A 19536-nucleotide genomic window follows, 5' to 3' on the forward strand; every position below is an offset into this window, starting at 1 on the left:
TATTGATATTTGTTACCAAATATTTTATGGAATCCGTTTAGGATTTTCAGAGAGTGCTGCTCGTATATATAAATATATATAGTAAACTCTTAAATATTGGGGAAATCTGCAAGAAAGACACTAATGAGTATCAATTGTTTCGCCGAATATATATTTATACGAAACACATAAATCATGATAAAATAATATTGTACCTATTGTTAGAAGTTAACAAAGCGGAGTTACTAGAAATATCTCATTAGTCTCGGAGTTACATATTTAATTCTTTATTGAATATTATTGACACTTAAGTATAATATATAAATTTGAGCAAATACCTATAGGGCGATGATTCATTAATTAAACAAAATTGTTCCCTTCTTTATCTTTACTTTTAGTTTTAAATAATATTTTATGCCTTCTATCTATTTTTTTGCTGTAATTTGCTGCTTGGTCCGTTTTGACTTCGACTATTCTAAAAGCACCAATTAAAACCGCCATTTCTCTGATGAAGTATCCTATAGCTTCAGCCACTGGATTGCAAATATCTCTTATCGATGTCAGAATATTGTACAAAAGTATCAAAATTGGTTGTATTACGGAGTTAAACAATGTAGTTAGCATAGGTTTGAAGAAATAATCGGATACAATTTGAATAATTCCTACTGTCAAAGGTTTTAGTATACTGTAGAGAAAAAATCTTATAGACTGTAGTACGAAGGACATAAAAAAGGAACAACCGATATTGAAGCTTCCAAAGACTTCAGCCCAAAATTTTGTAGTGTAAGCTTCAGTTCGCAAAGCTAGATCTTCACTAGCGATAATCGGCATTTTATCAGTTGTTTGAAAGTAGCTGAAAATTAAAAAAATATACTCTATTAATATATAAATAGGATAATACATCACTTTAAACAGAATATAACCCAGATTTAAAAGTGTATTTAGTTTATGGTTTAAATTATAAGAGTTAACTCACAGTGCTATATATGTGTGTGTGTAGGTATATGTGTATGTATTCATGTATATATAATGCCTGGAGTAATTAAGGGATGGATCGACTTAGTATGCGATTATCACGGTCTGTCTCAAGCCCGGACAAAATGTGGAGGATGATTGCTACCAATCGTAAAAACCAATTCTAATAAAAAAAAATAATGTAAAACCTCGGAACCGGATTGATAATATGACTACGTTCATCGCAAAAAATAAGCGACAAATATCCACCACCCCTCAGATGAGAGTTACTGTGTGGAAAATTAGATTGCTGAATATAAGAGAATAAGAAATATCCCAAGGACTGAAATAGAAACAGATAGATATATGCGCTCTACAGGAAACAAAAAAGAAAGGAAAATACTATCAAAATTAGTATACTAATCAAAATGTATACTAATCTACAGTGGAGTTGCAAAAGAAAACAGAGCCAAAGAAGGTGTATCCTTAATAATATTATGTGATGTCTTGTATTTGCTGTCTCCAAAGGTCTCTGTCCCTGGCCACGGCAGATAAAAATCGAAGCTGTTTATAGAGATTCTCATACATCTCAATTTAATTCATTGATTGCTGCTACTCATTCTTTCACATATCCTTATCATTTCAATATTTCAGCAAAATATCTGTTACCTCTGGTTTCGTCAGTGCCACAAAGCACGCTAAGGTAACTAATCAAGATGTCAAATGTGTATTGTGTTCTGGTCTTTACCCTTTATATAAATGTTCGTATTTTCATGACTAAACGGCCTCAAGAAATTTTTTTGTTGGTTAAACAACATAATTCTTATGTTCGCTTATCACTTCATCACACTTGTCCTTCTTTTTTAACCAACCATCAACTTAATCTGGCTGCTTTATTCAACCACTTCTTCAAACATCAACATTTCTAATTTTTCTTCACAACCATGTTTAATGTCCTCGTCTGTTTCTTTTCACATGTTTGATACATATCAAATATGTTTCGACAATTTTTCATAAAATTCGTATCCTGCTAGATACAGGCTCCATAGCCAATTTTATTTCAGACAGTTGTGTTCAGTACTACTTTCTGTCGTTACACTGGTTACCCAGTCTCACTCATATTCATGATCTAAAACTAGTAGATCACATATTTCAGCAAGGAGGTCCTATACACATCCTCATAGGTATTGAATTGGTTCTTAGTGTCTTAAATTTGGTCAAATTCTTGGCGAACCAAATCACCCTGTGTCCATAGAAATCATTTTCAACTATGTTCTATAAGGGCGAGTCTCTACGACTCATACCAAATTTAATTTCACATTTCGTTATTTCTACGGATACAAACATAGACCTTTTCTACAAAGGTTTTGGGAAGTCGAAAGCAGTGCCTGTTAGTTTTGTCCCGCCACGACCAAGCTCGTGTCGGATATTTGTAAGTTTTAAATTTTCCAAAAGTCAACATGCAGATTTTCTGTTATTCCACATTAATAGAAACAAATTCTCTTTATTTCTTTATCTTATTTGTCCCACAAGCACTAACGCGACATTTTGTTAGAAGCGGTTCTGACAACCATTTTGTTAGGAAGTGATTCTGTCTTATCTACACGATGTCTGCAGTGAGCACTCATTCAGCTTTTAAAGCTCGATGGTTTTCCGCTATTCAAATGCGCCAGCAACCATCCCCGTGTATTTTAAGGCTTTGGCTCAGACATTTTGACATGTTCTTCGGTTCACAAAGGGGAACCTTCCATTGTTACGGTGCTAGACCTAAAATGGGACCCTACGACTGACATCTTTTCTTATTCTTCTCGTCCCTTTGATAAAGCTTGTACATCTGTTTCTAAAATCGGTATTATTTGTTTTATATCCTCTTGGTTTTATTTTCCATGTATTTTTGCGTGCCAAACGTCTTCTACTCCACAACGGTTGTGGTATTCAATGTGCTTTAAAATGATAAAAAGTCTGAACAGATACAACAGACAACTATACTTATATGTATTATTTCTAGTGTTATCTCTACATAAGTTCATATATCACAAGATCGGAGCTCTTGGCAATCGTACTGCTGACTGATCTGGTCACTTTTGTCAACGAGTTTCGTCCAATTTTCATGCTCGCTCTGATTCGCTCTTAGCAGTCGTATTGCTGGTTGATCCAGTCACATATGTCAAAAAGTTTTTCGTCTAATCTTCATGTTTGGTCTGATTCGCCAATTGCGCCCGAGTTAATTTTTCACCCATAAATTGCCAAACATATTAAACACATGCTCGTTCTTCTCGGCATTATGTGCCTTCTAATCAAAACCCCTCTGATTGTGCTAGTCGTGTTTTATCACCAGCGTAATTGTTACAATTTTCACCAAACTTACATTTTCCTAACGTGGAACTCGTCGAAATATCGTTACTCCTCGGCTGTCGTCGAAAGCTTTCTTCTGAAACTCAACGCCACGCCTAAATTTCGACGCTGTTTTATTTCTTGTCTTTTGAACCCCACGGAATTCTTATAGGAAACGAGGCCAACGGTATTCTGTTTGACATAGTCTTCCTAATTGAATAGGACGAAAAATTCTCCTGATTCGACGATATTCTTATTATAGTGTATTTTTATGTATGAGAGAGTAATAAAACAATAAATTATGTATGCAAATCCCTAAACTGTTGATACGGGTGACTCAATGAAAAATAGATATTTGTCAACAAGTTTACAGAAGTATATAGGAAAACAATTTTAAATTGAGTATGACCACCAGGTATAAAGGTTGGAGCAGAATAGAATACAATAGTTGTGAGGATTACTAATCCCTAAATAAGGTTGCCAGTGTCGGAGTGATGGAGGTTAACAGGTACTAATGAATTTGCAAGAAATGTAAGATGTTTATTTTGTTGGTTATATATAACCAATAAAAGTTTAATAAGTACCTACCTACTTGCAAAATAAAGTTTAATTCTTTAGATAAAATAAAACGTTTTATTTTATCTATTTGCAAAATAAAGTTTAATTCTTTAGATAAAATAAAACGTTTTATTTTATCTGAAATGAGTGCATTCCACGAAGTAAGGGTTTCAACAATCAAACATTTAATTCTTTAATTCCAGGAATCTACGACAGTAATTGACTAGATAATTACCTTCTAAACTTATTCCACAGAAAATGTGATAGTGGGTTTTTCCATTTTGTATATAGGAAGGTCCAAGTGGCGTATTCAAAATTCTTAACAGTTCACTAAAAGTAGGTACTTCAGTTGCAAGGTGCAGTTTATTGTGTGTACTAGTGTTATGGAAAATTTGGAAGTGCCGTGTAAACGCCGAAAAATTAATCCTCTAACAGTTAATGAAAAAACATTAATAATTAATTGTTTTAAATCATTTACAGACAAACGTTTATGTGAAAGTGTTGATGAGACCGTTGAGTTAGTTAGCAGTACACTTAGTGTTGGAGAATCTACGATTTACAGAGTTATTAAAGAAGAGAAATGTGGTAGTTTTCAAATGCCACGTAATGCTCCAGGGAAACCAAAATTTCAAATAGAATATCATTTTAAAGAAGGACTTCGACGGAAAGTGCATGAATTCTTCTTTAGACAAGAATTTCCAACATTGGATAAAGTTCTTGTCTCAGTTCGAGATGATAAGGATTACCCAGAAATGAGTCGAAGTACGTTATGGAAACTTTTAAAAGAAATAGGCTTCCGCTGGAAAAAGAATCCCAGAAAGTCTATTTTATTAGAAAGAAGCGATATTGTCATATGGAGAAGACATTTTCTAAGAACCATAAAGGAAATGAGAAACCAAAAAAGAAAAATATTTTATCTTGATGAAACATGGATCAACGAGGGTCATACACCAAATAAATTTTGGCAGGATGAAACTGTTACAAGTCAAAGGCACGCTTTTGTAAATAACTTATCTACTGGTTTAAACCCACCATCAGGAAAGGGACGCAGGCTGATAATAGTACACATTGGCAGTTCAGACGGTTTTGTTGAAGGTGGTTTATTAACTTTTGAATCAACTCGTACCGGTGACTACCATGAAAACATGAACGCTGATGTCTTTCAAGAATGGTTCGAACAAATGATAGATCTTCTTCCTAAGAACTGTGTAATAGTAATGGATAATGCAAGTTATCACTCCAGACTTATAGAAGGACTGCCCACAACCAAGTGGTTAAAAAATGACTTGCAGAATTGGCTGAGTTCAAAAAATATTACGTACCATCCCGGATCTATAAGAAAGGAACTTTATTCGTTGTGTGCCCTTCATAAAGAAAAATTTAAAAAATACGAAATTGATGAAATTGCCAAAAATCGTGGAATGACAGTACTTAGATCCCCACCATATCATTGTGAATTAAACCCGATTGAACTGGTATGGGCACAGATAAAGAGTGAAGTTTCAAGAAAAAATACCACTTTTAAAATTCATGATGTTAAACAGTTGTTTTTGGAGGCCGTAAATAATGTAAAACCTGAAAACTGGGAAAAGGCAGTAAATCACACTATTAAAGAAGAGGAAAAAATGTGGAAGCTGGACAATATTACTGATAAAATGATCGAGCCAGTTATTATAAATCTTGGTTCTGAAAGTTCATCTTCTGAATCTGATTTGGATTTGTAACAAGTAGCTGTAAGTTTTATATTAATATTTTTATTCATCTATTTAACATACCTTAGACGGTTTTAAAAACTCTTTTTCTCTTTTGTAATTTTTAAAAATTAAAAAAATGTGAATTTTTTAAAACCCTTTTTAATGTAGGCCAGTCTGTTCTAATATAGTGTGTGATAAAAGAGGTCACTTTTGTTTACATACACATAACACTTTATAACACTGAAATAATTCATTTATTTTTTACAATTATTCAAAGTAATTTTTCAATTAATCTTGAGCACGCCCATGGAGTGGTCGGAGCTACCAGTTAAAATTATGCTAATTACTCTCTCGTTCATAAAAATAAACTATAACTGACGGCATTGTACGCGTCTTTTAATTTGAGAACAGTTTCAGAGGCATCCAACAATGTCCTGTGAATAAAATAGGGGCGCCGCTTATTTGCTAATCCATCCTTTACACTTACACTTTCAGCTATTCACATAAAAACAATTGTTTTTGGAGGGGGAAAAACTTTACAAAAGTATAACCTCTAGGAATAATCTAAACGATCGAAAATATCTACTAGAACTACACAATCAAAGTAAAAGTAGAAGGGGAACTAACTGATCCAACTAAAGCTGACAATGGAATAAGACAGGGGGATTCCCTAAGCCCTCTATTGTATAACCTGATCATTGATGAAATAATAAATAAGGTAAGAACGAAAAATCGATAAAAAATGAGAGAAAAACAACTTAAAATAATCTGCTATGCAGATGACGCAACACTAATCTCTCAAAGTAAAGATAATTTACAAAGTATACTGGACCAACTTAATATAACCGTCGAAAAATTTGACATGTTAAGACCCTTAAAAAAGATAAAATGCAAAAAAATAAAATATCCAATCTGTTAAGATGCAAATTGGTGCTGGATTGTCAGATAATAGAAAAAGTAATGATGGAGTTTAAATATCTAGCCAACACACTATCTATCTATGTATATTATATACATATATATATATATATAAGAATAAGAAAAAAGAAGTACTTGTGACTCGTTTGGAACAAATATATAACTGTTTTGGATGGGTTGGAGTCAATAATAGGGCTATTGGTTAACTATTTTTTTAATCTCGAGCTTTCAATTGTGTTTACAATTATTATCAAGAGCTAAAAAAGACAAAATACTTACAAGGTTGAACTAAAAAGAAAAAACAATTTTTGTTAACTTACCAAATAAAAATTAGTTTGGTAAGTAAAAAATCACTGCTTACATGTTCAAAATATTTTATATAAAAATGTTTTGATCTAACAAATGTTTCTCCGAAAATTTCTATAATTTTGAAAACATTTTTTTAATATAAAAATAATTGAATTTATAAATAAGTTCAAATAGCAACCAATTACAAATAGCCTCAATGTCATAAATGCCAACATAAAATTTTTATTTTTGACAATTATATTGCCAAAAGTAAAACTTCGTTTAAACATTCTTTTTTGTTTAGTAACAAAAAGAAGAAGATTTATTCACCCTTGACAGATGTCTGAAAGAATGTGATAGATATATGGAGAATTGAATATGACATTTTACAATTTTTATATATAAATCATAAAGAAAGAATATAATTATATATTTTACTTAAATTTTGAATCTCAGATCTTTTGTTTAAACTCTTATCATTTTTGCTAATACAAACCATTTCCAAAAAAGTCCTTTTAAATTTATTACTTTCACTACATAAAATTTTAATGTTATCAAAATCCATAATATGGTCTTTATCGATTACATGTTCTGCCAAAGCACAAGATGGTTTTTTAATTCTGCAATCACTTTTGTGAGAAATAATGCGATTTGAAAGATTTCTTCCGGTCTCACCAACATATTCAGCCTCACACTGAGTACAACTAATGCTGTATACTAAATTCGTTTTTTCAAATTTGTCTATAGGATATTTAGTTTTAGAATATAAAGATGAAATAGTTTTGATGTTCTTTGTTGCTATTTTTATATTGTCAATAACCTTTAGTGTTTGTATTAATTTAGGTGTTAATGATGGTATAAAAGGTAGTGAATGATAATAGATGTTCTGATTGTTAGATACAATGTTTTGAGATTGAGCAAAAAATGGTGTTAAATTATTTATATTACCAATATTAGAAAAAAGCATCCTATGTAGCATATCTGGAGGATAAGAGTTTTCAATTAGAATATTTTTTAATAACTGAAGATCTTCCTGTAGATAATCTGGATGAGAAAGTTTTAAAACACGTTCTTTTAATCCTGTTATAAGGTTCATTTTCATCTTATTTGGATGGTGAGAGTAATAGCTTATAAATCTATTACTACATATGGGTTTTCTGAACCATTTGGTTTTCAACATATTGTCTGTATTTCTTACAATTCTCATGTCAAGGAATGGTAGAGAATTATCTACCTCTTCCTCAACTGTGAATTGTATATGCTGATTATGACTGTTGAAAATGTTGACTGTTTCATGAATTTTGTGTTTAGGAAGTGCCAAAACTAAATCATCTACATATCTCTTAATAAAAGGAATGAAAAAAGTGCAATTACTGATACAATCACTGATAACATCATCCATGACATAGCTACTTAGAATGGGTGAAAGACTAGATCCCATAGGACTACCAAAAATTTGTTTATAAAATACACCATTAAATATAAAAATATTAGAATCAAAAACAAAGTTGATAAGTGTTTTGAAATGTAATAAGTTAATATTAGTGTGTTGTGAAATCTCATTCCAATGTTTTTCAACACTACTTATGATTAAATCTAAAGGCAAATTAGTAAAAAGAGATGTTACATCAAAACTAACTAAAACATAATTTTGTGGTAATTGGAAATTATTAATGAAAGAACTAAAATCAAATGAATCTTTAATGTAAAAATTGTTGTTTAAATTATAAGCATTAGTTAAGATGTCAGTGAGGAGCTGTGCTATTGGTCCATTAGGAGGGCATAAAGATGAAACAATTGGTCTCATAGATAAAGTTGGTTTATGTATTTTTGGCAGAGCATAGAACCGTGGAGCAATAGAATTATAAATTTTGAGCTCTTTTGCTTTTTTATTATCAATAAATTTCTTTATGTTTAATTTAATTGTCTAGTATCTAAATTAAACATAAAGAAATTTATTGATAATAAAAAAGCAAAAGAGCTCAAAATTTATAATTCTATTGCTCCACGGTTCTATGCTCTGCCAAAAATACATAAACCAACTTTATCTATGAGACCAATTGTTTCATCTTTATGCCCTCCTAATGGACCAATAGCACAGCTCCTCACTGACATCTTAACTAATGCTTATAATTTAAACAACAATTTTTACATTAAAGATTCATTTGATTTTAGTTCTTTCATTAATAATTTCCAATTACCACAAAATTATGTTTTAGTTAGTTTTGATGTAACATCTCTTTTTACTAATTTGCCTTTAGATTTAATCATAAGTAGTGTTGAAAAACATTGGAATGAGATTTCACAACACACTAATATTAACTTATTACATTTCAAAACACTTATCAACTTTGTTTTTGATTCTAATATTTTTATATTTAATGGTGTATTTTATAAACAAATTTTTGGTAGTCCTATGGGATCTAGTCTTTCACCCATTCTAAGTAGCTATGTCATGGATGATGTTATCAGTGATTGTATCAGTAATTGCACTTTTTTCATTCCTTTTATTAAGAGATATGTAGATGATTTAGTTTTGGCACTTCCTAAACACAAAATTCATGAAACAGTCAACATTTTCAACAGTCATAATCAGCATATACAATTCACAGTTGAGGAAGAGGTAGATAATTCTCTACCATTCCTTGACATGAGAATTGTAAGAAATACAGACAATATGTTGAAAACCAAATGGTTCAGAAAACCCATATGTAGTAATAGATTTATAAGCTATTACTCTCACCATCCAAATAAGATGAAAATGAACCTTATAACAGGATTAAAAGAACGTGTTTTAAAACTTTCTCATCCAGATTATCTACAGGAAGATCTTCAGTTATTAAAAAATATTGTAATTGAAAACTCTTATCCTCCAGATATGCTACATAGGATGCTTTTTTCTAATATTGGTAATATAAATAATTTAACACCATTTTTTGCTCAATCTCAAAACATTGTATCTAACAATCAGAACATCTATTATCATTCACTACCTTTTATACCATCATTAACACCTAAATTAATACAAACACTAAAGGTTATTGACAATATAAAAATAGCAACAAAGAACATCAAAACTATTTCATCTTTATATTCTAAAACTAAATATCCTATAGACAAATTTGAAAAAACGAATTTAGTATACAGCATTAGTTGTACTCAGTGTGAGGCTGAATATGTTGGTGAGACCGGAAGAAATCTTTCAAATCGCATTATTTCTCACAAAAGTGATTGCAGAATTAAAAAACCATCTTGTGCTTTGGCAGAACATGTAATCGATAAAGACCATATTATGGATTTTGATAACATTAAAATTTTATGTAGTGAAAGTAATAAATTTAAAAGGACTTTTTTGGAAATGGTTTGTATTAGCAAAAATGATAAGAGTTTAAACAAAAGATCTGAGATTCAAAATTTAAGTAAAATATATAATTATATTCTTTCTTTATGATTTATATATAAAAATTGTAAAATGTCATATTCAATTCTCCATATATCTATCACATTCTTTCAGACATCTGTCAAGGGTGAATAAATCTTCTTCTTTTTGTTACTAAACAAAAAAGAATGTTTAAACGAAGTTTTACTTTTGGCAATATAATTGTCAAAAATAAAAATTTTATGTTGGCATTTATGACATTGAGGCTATTTGTAATTGGTTGCTATTTGAACTTATTTATAAATTCAATTATTTTTATATTAAAAAAATGTTTTCAAAATTATAGAAATTTTCGGAGAAACATTTGTTAGATCAAAACATTTTTATATAAAATATTTTGAACATGTAAGCAGTGATTTTTTACTTACCAAACTAATTTTTATTTGGTAAGTTAACAAAAATTGTTTTTTCTTTTTAGTTCAACCTTGTAAGTATTTTGTCTTTTTTAGCTCTTGATAATAATTGTAAACACAATTGAAAGCTCGAGATTAAAAAAATAGTTAACCAATAGCCCTATTATTGACTCCAACCCATCCAAAACAGTTATATATTTATATATATATATATATATATATATATATATATATATATATATATTATATATATTTTTTAATGAAGAATTACGAACTTTGTTATGCTGTAGACATGTAAGTTTTTTATTTATGAAAACCTCACTGTATTCTTGCCTGCTTTGTCATCTCTACTGTATAGAGAGTGTAACAAAAAGGTGGGTCATAAATTAAATCACTTATTATGTTACGATCACATACGAATCACAAATAGTTCGATTGAACCTAACTTACCTTTGTACAAACGTGGATATAAAAAAAGTTGTGGCTCTTTAAATTAAAAAAATGAAAATCGATTTTTTCCAATGATTTTCACAACGACCCGTGAAAATTATTTACACTTTCCACCAAACTTGTTACCAGAGTATTTAGACGAGGTCAATCTCGAAGTCAGGAAAAATATGTCGTTTTCACAGGATGGCGCTTCAGCAAGTTACCATATTGAAATCAGAGAATATCTTCTAGGTCAGTATCCTGGTCATAAGATTGGAAGGGGTCCTGATGCACAAATATATATATTATATATATTTTTTAATGAAGAATTACGAACTTTGTTATGCTGTAGACATGTAAGTTTTTTATTTATGAAAACCTCACTGTATTCTTGCCTGCTTTGTCATCTCTACTGTATAGAGAGTGTAACAAAAAGGTGGGTCATAAATTAAATCACTTATTATGTTACGATCACATACGAATCACAAATAGTTCGATTGAACCTAACTTACCTTTGTACAAACGTGGATATAAAAAAAGTTGTGGCTCTTTAAATTAAAAAAATGAAAATCGATTTTTTCCAATGATTTTCACAACGACCCGTGAAAATTATTTACACTTTCCACCAAACTTGTTACCAGAGTATTTAGACGAGGTCAATCTCGAAGTCAGGAAAAATATGTCGTTTTCACAGGATGGCGCTTCAGCAAGTTACCATATTGAAATCAGAGAATATCTTCTAGGTCAGTATCCTGGTCATAAGATTGGAAGGGGTCCTGATGCACCTATTTTTTAGCCGCCCAGAGGTGCAGATATTAACCCAATTAACTTTTGCTTCTGGGGTTTTATGAAAGAAGTATATACCGTAACAATTATAAACGAATAACAACTAAGGAATATACATAATTATGGAAGCTGCAGATCGATTTCGCCATGATTTTCCAAAATATTCGATTTTTTGTTTTTAAAACGGTGCTGAATGTGTATTTAAGAAAATATAGGTAATTTTAAACATTTGTTAAGTCCACCACATATTTTTAAATGGTTAAATAAGATTAAAGAGACCTGGTAATAATATGAAAGTTTATTTATAATTTTCGTTTTGTTAGATATTTAGAAATTTTGAAACATATTAAAAAAGAAGCTGCATCTCGATAAAAACTGGCTAATCGAAAAAGTAGGAGACAAAAAAGTTTTAAAACATTGTGTTTAACTAATGGTACCACAATAATAATTCAATTCGAACGTACACAAACATTTGTGGGGTGTAAGGGAACAAAACCCCCATAAAATGTTAATGGGGTCCACAAATTTCACTGTTATTTTTTTAAGATGTTCCCGTCATAAGGAAGCCATCCCGTGATTTTTCCAATATTTTGAAAACTGCTAAAAATAATATAAAATTTTTAACAGTTTTCGATATATTGGAAAAAATCGATTTTCGTTTTATAACTTTAAAGGGCTGTAACTTTTTTAGTATGCATATAAGTTATTACTATTCAAATGGGAATAAGCCACAATTAAAGGTTAAAGTACGTTTATTGACGTTTCAATTTCCACTTTGGAAATTGTTCCCAAAATACAAACATTAGTAAATTAAACAAATTTTGTTTTTTTGGTTACCCATATTGAAAGAGGAAGTTATTAAGAGGAAAATACCAGGATTGGTAAGTCAGTAACATATAGAGGATACATAATTTATGTTTTTGAAATAACAAACATATAAAATCAGAATTTGGTGTTTATTGAAGGTAAATTAAATGCACGACCAAATACTTACCATGTCGGGATAGTACTATGAGGTTTTTTTCCTGGTTTTTCCCTCATAATTTACTATGGAATCACTAAAAGGAGAATTTTACTGTCATCATGAGATGTGTTTGTTTTAAAGACGAATTACATGCTATGATCTTTTCTGACGGATATTCTCAAGTTAAAGTTGATTTCATGTAATCGAATGAACTAACTTATACGTAAAGTCGTCCCAGGAACGCAACTCAACAATATTCACAATATTATTTTAAAGTCGTCTACTTTAAAATGTATAATGTATGTCTGAATTGTCAATATAAATGAGTCAGATAAAATTAAATTATTAGAAGAATTTTTCACTAAGTAACAAAAAAAAAACAAAGTTTGTTTAATTTACTAATGTTTGTATTTTGAGAACGATTTCCGAAGTGGAAATTGAAACGTCAATAAACGTACTTTAACCTTTAATTGTGGCTTATTCCTATTTAGATAGTAATTAATTTAAAATGCCACAAGAAAATAGCTTCAGAACAACATATAAATTATGTTCTGTCGATCTATGTTTGGTCCCAGAATATGCGATTTAATTTACGACTTTTCTTTTTGTTACACCCTGTATAAATACATATTCTTCTTTTGTGATTTCTTCTGTTTTTTCCCGTCTTACTATTTGTATCGTAACGATGTCTATTGTGTATTTTTTAATTCTCTTCCTGCTACTTCTTCCATCTTTCCAGTCCTTAATAACGTCTTAATATTACATGGTATTTTCTCCTTACTGTCATCATCAAATTTAATCTTGTCCTTATTCTTTGCTGTTGTCTAAGTTCTGTTTACGTTTTTTGCTAGTTTTTTGGATCCATGTTGATCGCTGTTTTGTCTTCCTCCATTTCCACAAGTTATGCACATAATGCCTCATCTAGTATCAGTTTTCTGTATGCTGTCTTTATGCGTTTATTTGCGAATCTAATTTTTTTTTTTAAGTTTTCCATCTCTATAACGCCTTTTTGTGGTCTTATTTTCTTTATTTCTTTAATTTTTTTTTTCTACTTTTTTAGGAATTTGGTTAAACCATCTTTTAGTATCTTTTTATCTTCCGACTCTAGATCAAAGTCAGTTATATCCAGATTGTTCTTAATTCTTTCGTTCTCTAATTTCTATACACTGTTGCTTCAGTACATATTTCTTCTCTTTTCTTATTCCATTTTATTCATTCTCCATTTTATCCATTTTCTGTTTCAGTTCGTTATTTTCCTATTCTATACCTTCGTTTTCTTCTTTTGGAACTTTAAGCTCCAAATATATGTCTATACTGTTTTTGTTCATCTTTTATTTCTTGGCCATCTGTAGTTAGTTTTGTTACATTCACAGTCAGTTTTTCTAACATTTTTAGTGCTAGATCTATTTTATTTTCCTTTAGATTTTTTCCACTTTTACCTGTTTTGGCTATTATCCATATCATATTCGTTATCTTCACTATCCATTGTTGGTTTTCGCGTGTTCTAGTTCCTGTATTTTCTACAGACTTACCAAAGCGTCAAAAGACCAATCTTTCCATCATATCCCTATTCGCTCTCAAGACTGCAATTGCTTTTTTTTATTTTGATTTCCAAATTACATATATTCCGAATTAATAGTAAATTATTTAATTAAATATCAAATATATAAACCCGGCCACGTCGCACACTATATTGGCGTAGCCCACCTGCTCCTATCGTTGTTGTTGCTGAGGTATATTTATCTGGTTTTACCAGTTTACAATAATTTCTGATTTATCACTTACTAAAGTCAGTTAAAAAGAGAATTCTAATCCCTATGCTACGTAGTTGGTCCTGTGTTATCAAAAATTATTACGGACAGAAATTATCTGTAATATATAGATAATTATATAAAGTTTATTAGAAAATAATATACCGATAAAGTGTTTTACCTAGAACAACCGTGATCAAAGTAGTACACGTTCTTCTTAATTTCATTTACATATGTGTATGGGGATTTTCTGTTAAGTTTCTTTTTTTTGGAACATGTTTGACAGTTGGTCATACTACTTTGCTTATTGGTTTGTATAAACTGTTCCTTGGTTGTCGTGTATTTGGTTTCCTTTTCTGGATGCAAACAAAAATGATTTTCTTCTGTCAAGATATAATTTTTTTCTGGAACACAATCCCCATGGTCGTGATTGTTTACTTGAGTATGGACATTGTCAACTAAGTCAAACACCAAACGCTAAAAATCATATAGATACTTTTTATCACGATAATGTACTATTAAATTTAAACAAATATTTAATCCGGTCATATTTCTCTTCATCACATATTTTAAATCTGGGAAACCAACCTAGGAGTAATTATTTTTTTTTTGCAAACCAATGATATTACAAATTATAGTTCATTGAATCGTAGTAATAATGGAACACGGATCACTCAAGAAGAATATTTCCATAGTTTTTCTCCTGGTTATTTTAAAAGGCTACTGGATGGAACATCATTATTTTGTGATTAAGGTGTGACGAGGCAAGTTGAGAGAGATTCTTACATGGAGTTAGATAGGAGAGCCTATCATCGCAAAATCCGAAGAGGTACAAACCTCAAAGAAACCCACAATCACACGGTTTTATGTGACCCTTGCCAATGGCCTAGCGTTAAACAGTCTAAATGTACGAAGCATTTTGGAAATAATTCTCCATCGTAGCTAAACTTAAGCGTGGGTAAAGTTTGTAAATGAACACGATCATAGACCAATGCGAAACTTCAAAGATAAGGAGGTGGATTTTGCTGTCAATACAATTTGTCGATAAAAGGGGACTAAAAAAATCTAAAAGTATACATTTATAACAACATTAAACTAATAGAAGTAGGAAAAACAATATATAATTAATTAATATAAGGTTGAATGCTCGAATAAATGAAGTTTGATAAAATAAAAGCAGATATCGAGCACAGTTTTATTAATTAAATCTTGTCCAAGTACTTTCCCTCCCTAGAGCATCTTCAGGGGCATTTCGTCAATTTTGGGCTATCCAACAATTGCAGAATGTCATAAACATATTAAACATAACACTACACTAAACAAGGACAAACAGTTTAAAATTATTTTAAAAAGTCGCAAGCTACATTCTGGTCGGCAACAGGAGAGATAAGTTTCTCTCTCCTGTCCTTGTTTAGTATAGTGTTATGTTCAACTTTATGTTTAATTTTATGTTTATGACATTCTGCAATTGTTGGATATCCCAAAATTGACGAAATGCTTCTGAAGATGCTCTACAGAGCGAAAGTACTTGGGCAAGATTTAATTAATAAAACTGTGCTCGATATCTGCCTTTATTTTATCAAAGTTTAAATATATAATTGTCTGACTAATTAAAATAATATTATAAGAGTGAAAAACCCAGGTTATATTGTATGTCCGATAACAATATATTCCAGCAAAGAAATAATAAAATGAGTCAAACGCGTAATCTATTAAGATATCGTATAATTTAGCTGTCATTATGACTTTGGCCAAGAAGCGTGTCAGTCGAGGAGAATTAATTTTTTATTTAGCATATGGCATATTAGGAACACATAATTAAAAGCAAGATTTTTCTAAAAACGTTATATTATGTAGAATTAGAAACAAACATCTAATATATTAATATAATCTAAATATTGTCGGTCGCATTTAGGAATTCTACCTGCTTAGTTTTTTTTTGCTATTCTGTCAATATATTACCCTCCTTCACTTCTTTTGTTTGAATTCTTTTTTGCTTCTGTTCAGTTTCTGGTAAAATTTTCTCGTCTCTATTGTCTTACTTAGATCTTGTAGTTCTTAAAGTTCTTTGTTAATATTTTCTCTCTTCTGCAGTGGACTTTCTTTTCTTCCTTACTTGTATCCCTCCTCTGCTTGTTCGGTTTTGTGCCCCCGTTGTATCAGTAAATATGCTCCGTTTTTTCTTTCATTCTGACATTATTCGTCAAAATAGTCATTCGTTCTTATTCTTCTTTGTTTATCTTTCATGCCTAGTCATTTTTCAGCTGCTTCTTTAATGATGTTTCTACAGTCTTGCCACTCTTTTTTTATGTTTTCATGTTTTAGTCTATTTTCTAGTTTAATGTTTATATTTTGTTTATATTCTCTATTTTGTTTGCATTTTTGAGTCCTTCTGCAGTGTATACTTCATGTTTAGAGCCTATTTCCTTTTTTAAATGTTTAAAATTTTGACCATATCGACTAAGTAGTGATCATAATCCGCATTTGTCGCTCTCCTGGTGCGGACGTTTATTATAAGCGATTGGTGTCTTGAGTATAAAATAGTATATTAGTAGTAAGTCCATCTGGTGATGTCCAGATGCCTTTGTATATATCTTTTCGAGCGAAGTTAAAATTATACAATAGATTCCAAAAAAAAACTACTATAAAACAAAAAGTCATTTTTGAAATTAGAGCATCAGATATATTTTTGTTTCACTTTGTTGGGCTGTGGTATCATACCTGTTCCATACCACGCAAGTTATATGTTTACTTTGTATTGTATTCTTGTCTTTGACTGAAGTTTTAGTTATTTATTGACGCTTATTAAATTAAAGCATTTGCTTTGTTGTGTAGTTGCAGCTGCTGATTCATCTGGTGTTTCTTTATGTTGCTGTGTAAACACATTTTGTCGTGATGTCAGGACATTGAATAATTCCGTTATTAAATAGACTTCTCGGTTATTTGACACTCAAAAGAATTAAATTTTTCTCAGATATAAACTTCGAATCTTTATAATTTCGTTTCGTTCTGTTTTCCATCTCTGTTGCTACTATCTTACTGCTGTTTTTGTTGTTTATGACCAAATTTCAGCCCCATATGTCATAATACTTCGTACTAATGTTTTATAAATCTGTGTTTTTGTTTTCATATTTAGGTGTCTATCCCACTATACTGAGTTAAGTTGTCGGATTGCTGTTCTTGTTTGTCCTAATCTTTGTGTAATTTCTTCCTCTGTTGTTTCCGTTTTCGTGATTATAAACCCCAAGTTGATTTGCATGTTTGTTACGTTGATTTTGAAAAAGCATTTGACAAAGTAACACATGAAAAATTAGTCCAAATTCTAAAGACAAAAAACTTAGACCATAGGGACTGACGAATAATATCAAACCTCTACTGGAATCAAAGAGCACAAATCGTAAGAGATAACGAACCCAGTCCAGAAATTGAAATTAGGAGAGGAGTTAGGCAGGGATGTATTATGTCCCCATTACTATTTAATGTGTATCGTGAAGCCATTTTTGAAGAAGCATTACTATCTCAAAGTGAAGGAATAATAATTAACGGAAGATCTATTAACAAACATACATTTGGGAAATGTACCGATAGAAAGGATTGATAAATACAAATACTTAGGAACCTGGATTTCAGACAATAATGATCAAAAACCGAAATAAGAGCAAGGATAGAAATGAAAGGCGTTTGTAAAAATCAAAACAATTCTCTGCAACAAAGACCTTAGATTAGAACTGAGAGTAAGAGCACTGAGATGCTACGTGTTTTCGATACTGCAATATGGGCTTGAAAGCTGGAAATTAAAGCAAGATCACATAAATAAGTTACAGTCCTTTGAAATGTGGTTTTACAGGAGGATGCTTAGAATAGCATGGAAACAGAAGAAAACTAACACGGAAGTATTGCGAGAAATGGACAAAGAATGCGAAATAATAAACACAATAAAAATAAGAAAGTTCCAATATCTGGGACTCGTAATGAGGGGACAGCGATATGACCTGCTAAGGCTAATAATGCAGGGAAAGATAAGAGGAGAAAGGAGTATAGGAAGAAGGAGAGTGTCATGGTTGAAGAATTTAAGGGACTGGTTTATATGCAGTTCTATGGAACTCTTCAGAGCAACAGTAGGTAGAGTAAAGATAGTGATAATGGTATCCAACCTCCGATCGGGAGACGGCACTTAAAGAAGAAGAAACCCCAAGTATTTGAATTTATCCTTTTCTTTGATTGTTACGTTGTCATCAATCTGTAGATCTAGTTTGAGATTAGATAGATCTATATGTAGTTGATAACTAAGCAACAAAAACACGATAAGGAACTAGTATGACATAAAAATTATTTATTATTTATTAATTAGATCTAATGTATTATTTTTATTATTATAAGCAGAAACATAATATTTTATTGTTACAATGTAAAGTGACCAGTAAGGAATATTTTCTTACGCGTCGCCAATAATCGATTTCAAAATTTCCTAGAATTAATGTTGGCCACTTGATTTCGCCTAGGAGAGGATTCTCGCGGCTCAAATTATGGAGATTCCGAAGAGCAACAGTGTGCCTTTTAAAATCAATAAATAACATACATATATGTAATGTAATCCTATGTTTTGTTCGTAGCTATTATTTTAAATTAATTTTAACATACTTATTTAATCAGCAGTTGTTCTCCGTGGTCTAAATCCTTCCTGATATTCTCCGATCACTTTGTTATTATATTTAATTAATCTTTTCTTAATATTTTTTGGAAGTATTGTATAGAGTACTTCTAATTATTGTGCTATACCTCTATAGTTTTCGCTCTTCGTTTTTATTGATATGACAACTAAGAGCGCTATTCCATTGTTTCGGCATTTTTTCCGTTAGTAAAACTTATAATATTAAGCCAAATATTCTTTTTTTCGCCTTTTTGTCCGCCTTCCTTAAAAATCCCAGGTGGAACCCTACTTTCTCCTGCCCTTTTGTTATTTTATAAGAAATTTTTTATTTCTTTGACTTCATTCAAAGTTGATTCCCCGCATGTCCCTTCTTTATCTTGTTAATTCTCATTTCTCTCTAGTTTCTCTTGTTGTATTTAACAGATCTTCGAAGTACTC

The 19536-nt window shown here is 30.8% G+C and overlaps 1 protein-coding gene across 3 annotated transcripts in view; it reads right to left on the reverse strand.

Moving 5' to 3' along the window:
- Positions 1-214: 214 nt before the first annotated feature.
- Positions 215-19536, reverse strand: part of LOC140438318 (uncharacterized) — a 78720-nt gene continuing 59398 nt past the window's right edge. For all 3 annotated transcript variants that reach the window (XM_072527998.1, XM_072527999.1, XM_072528000.1), the window contains 2 exons: positions 14629-14924; positions 215-832 (listed from right to left, as the gene is read on the reverse strand). In XM_072527998.1, the coding sequence (XP_072384099.1) occupies positions 340-832; positions 14629-14924 (789 nt within the window). In that variant the 3' untranslated portion in view covers positions 215-339. The remainder of the gene's footprint in view (positions 833-14628; positions 14925-19536) is intronic.

Source organism: Diabrotica undecimpunctata, chromosome 4 (assembly GCF_040954645.1).
Source record: "Diabrotica undecimpunctata isolate CICGRU chromosome 4, icDiaUnde3, whole genome shotgun sequence".
Lineage (NCBI taxonomy): Eukaryota > Metazoa > Arthropoda > Insecta > Coleoptera > Chrysomelidae > Diabrotica > Diabrotica undecimpunctata.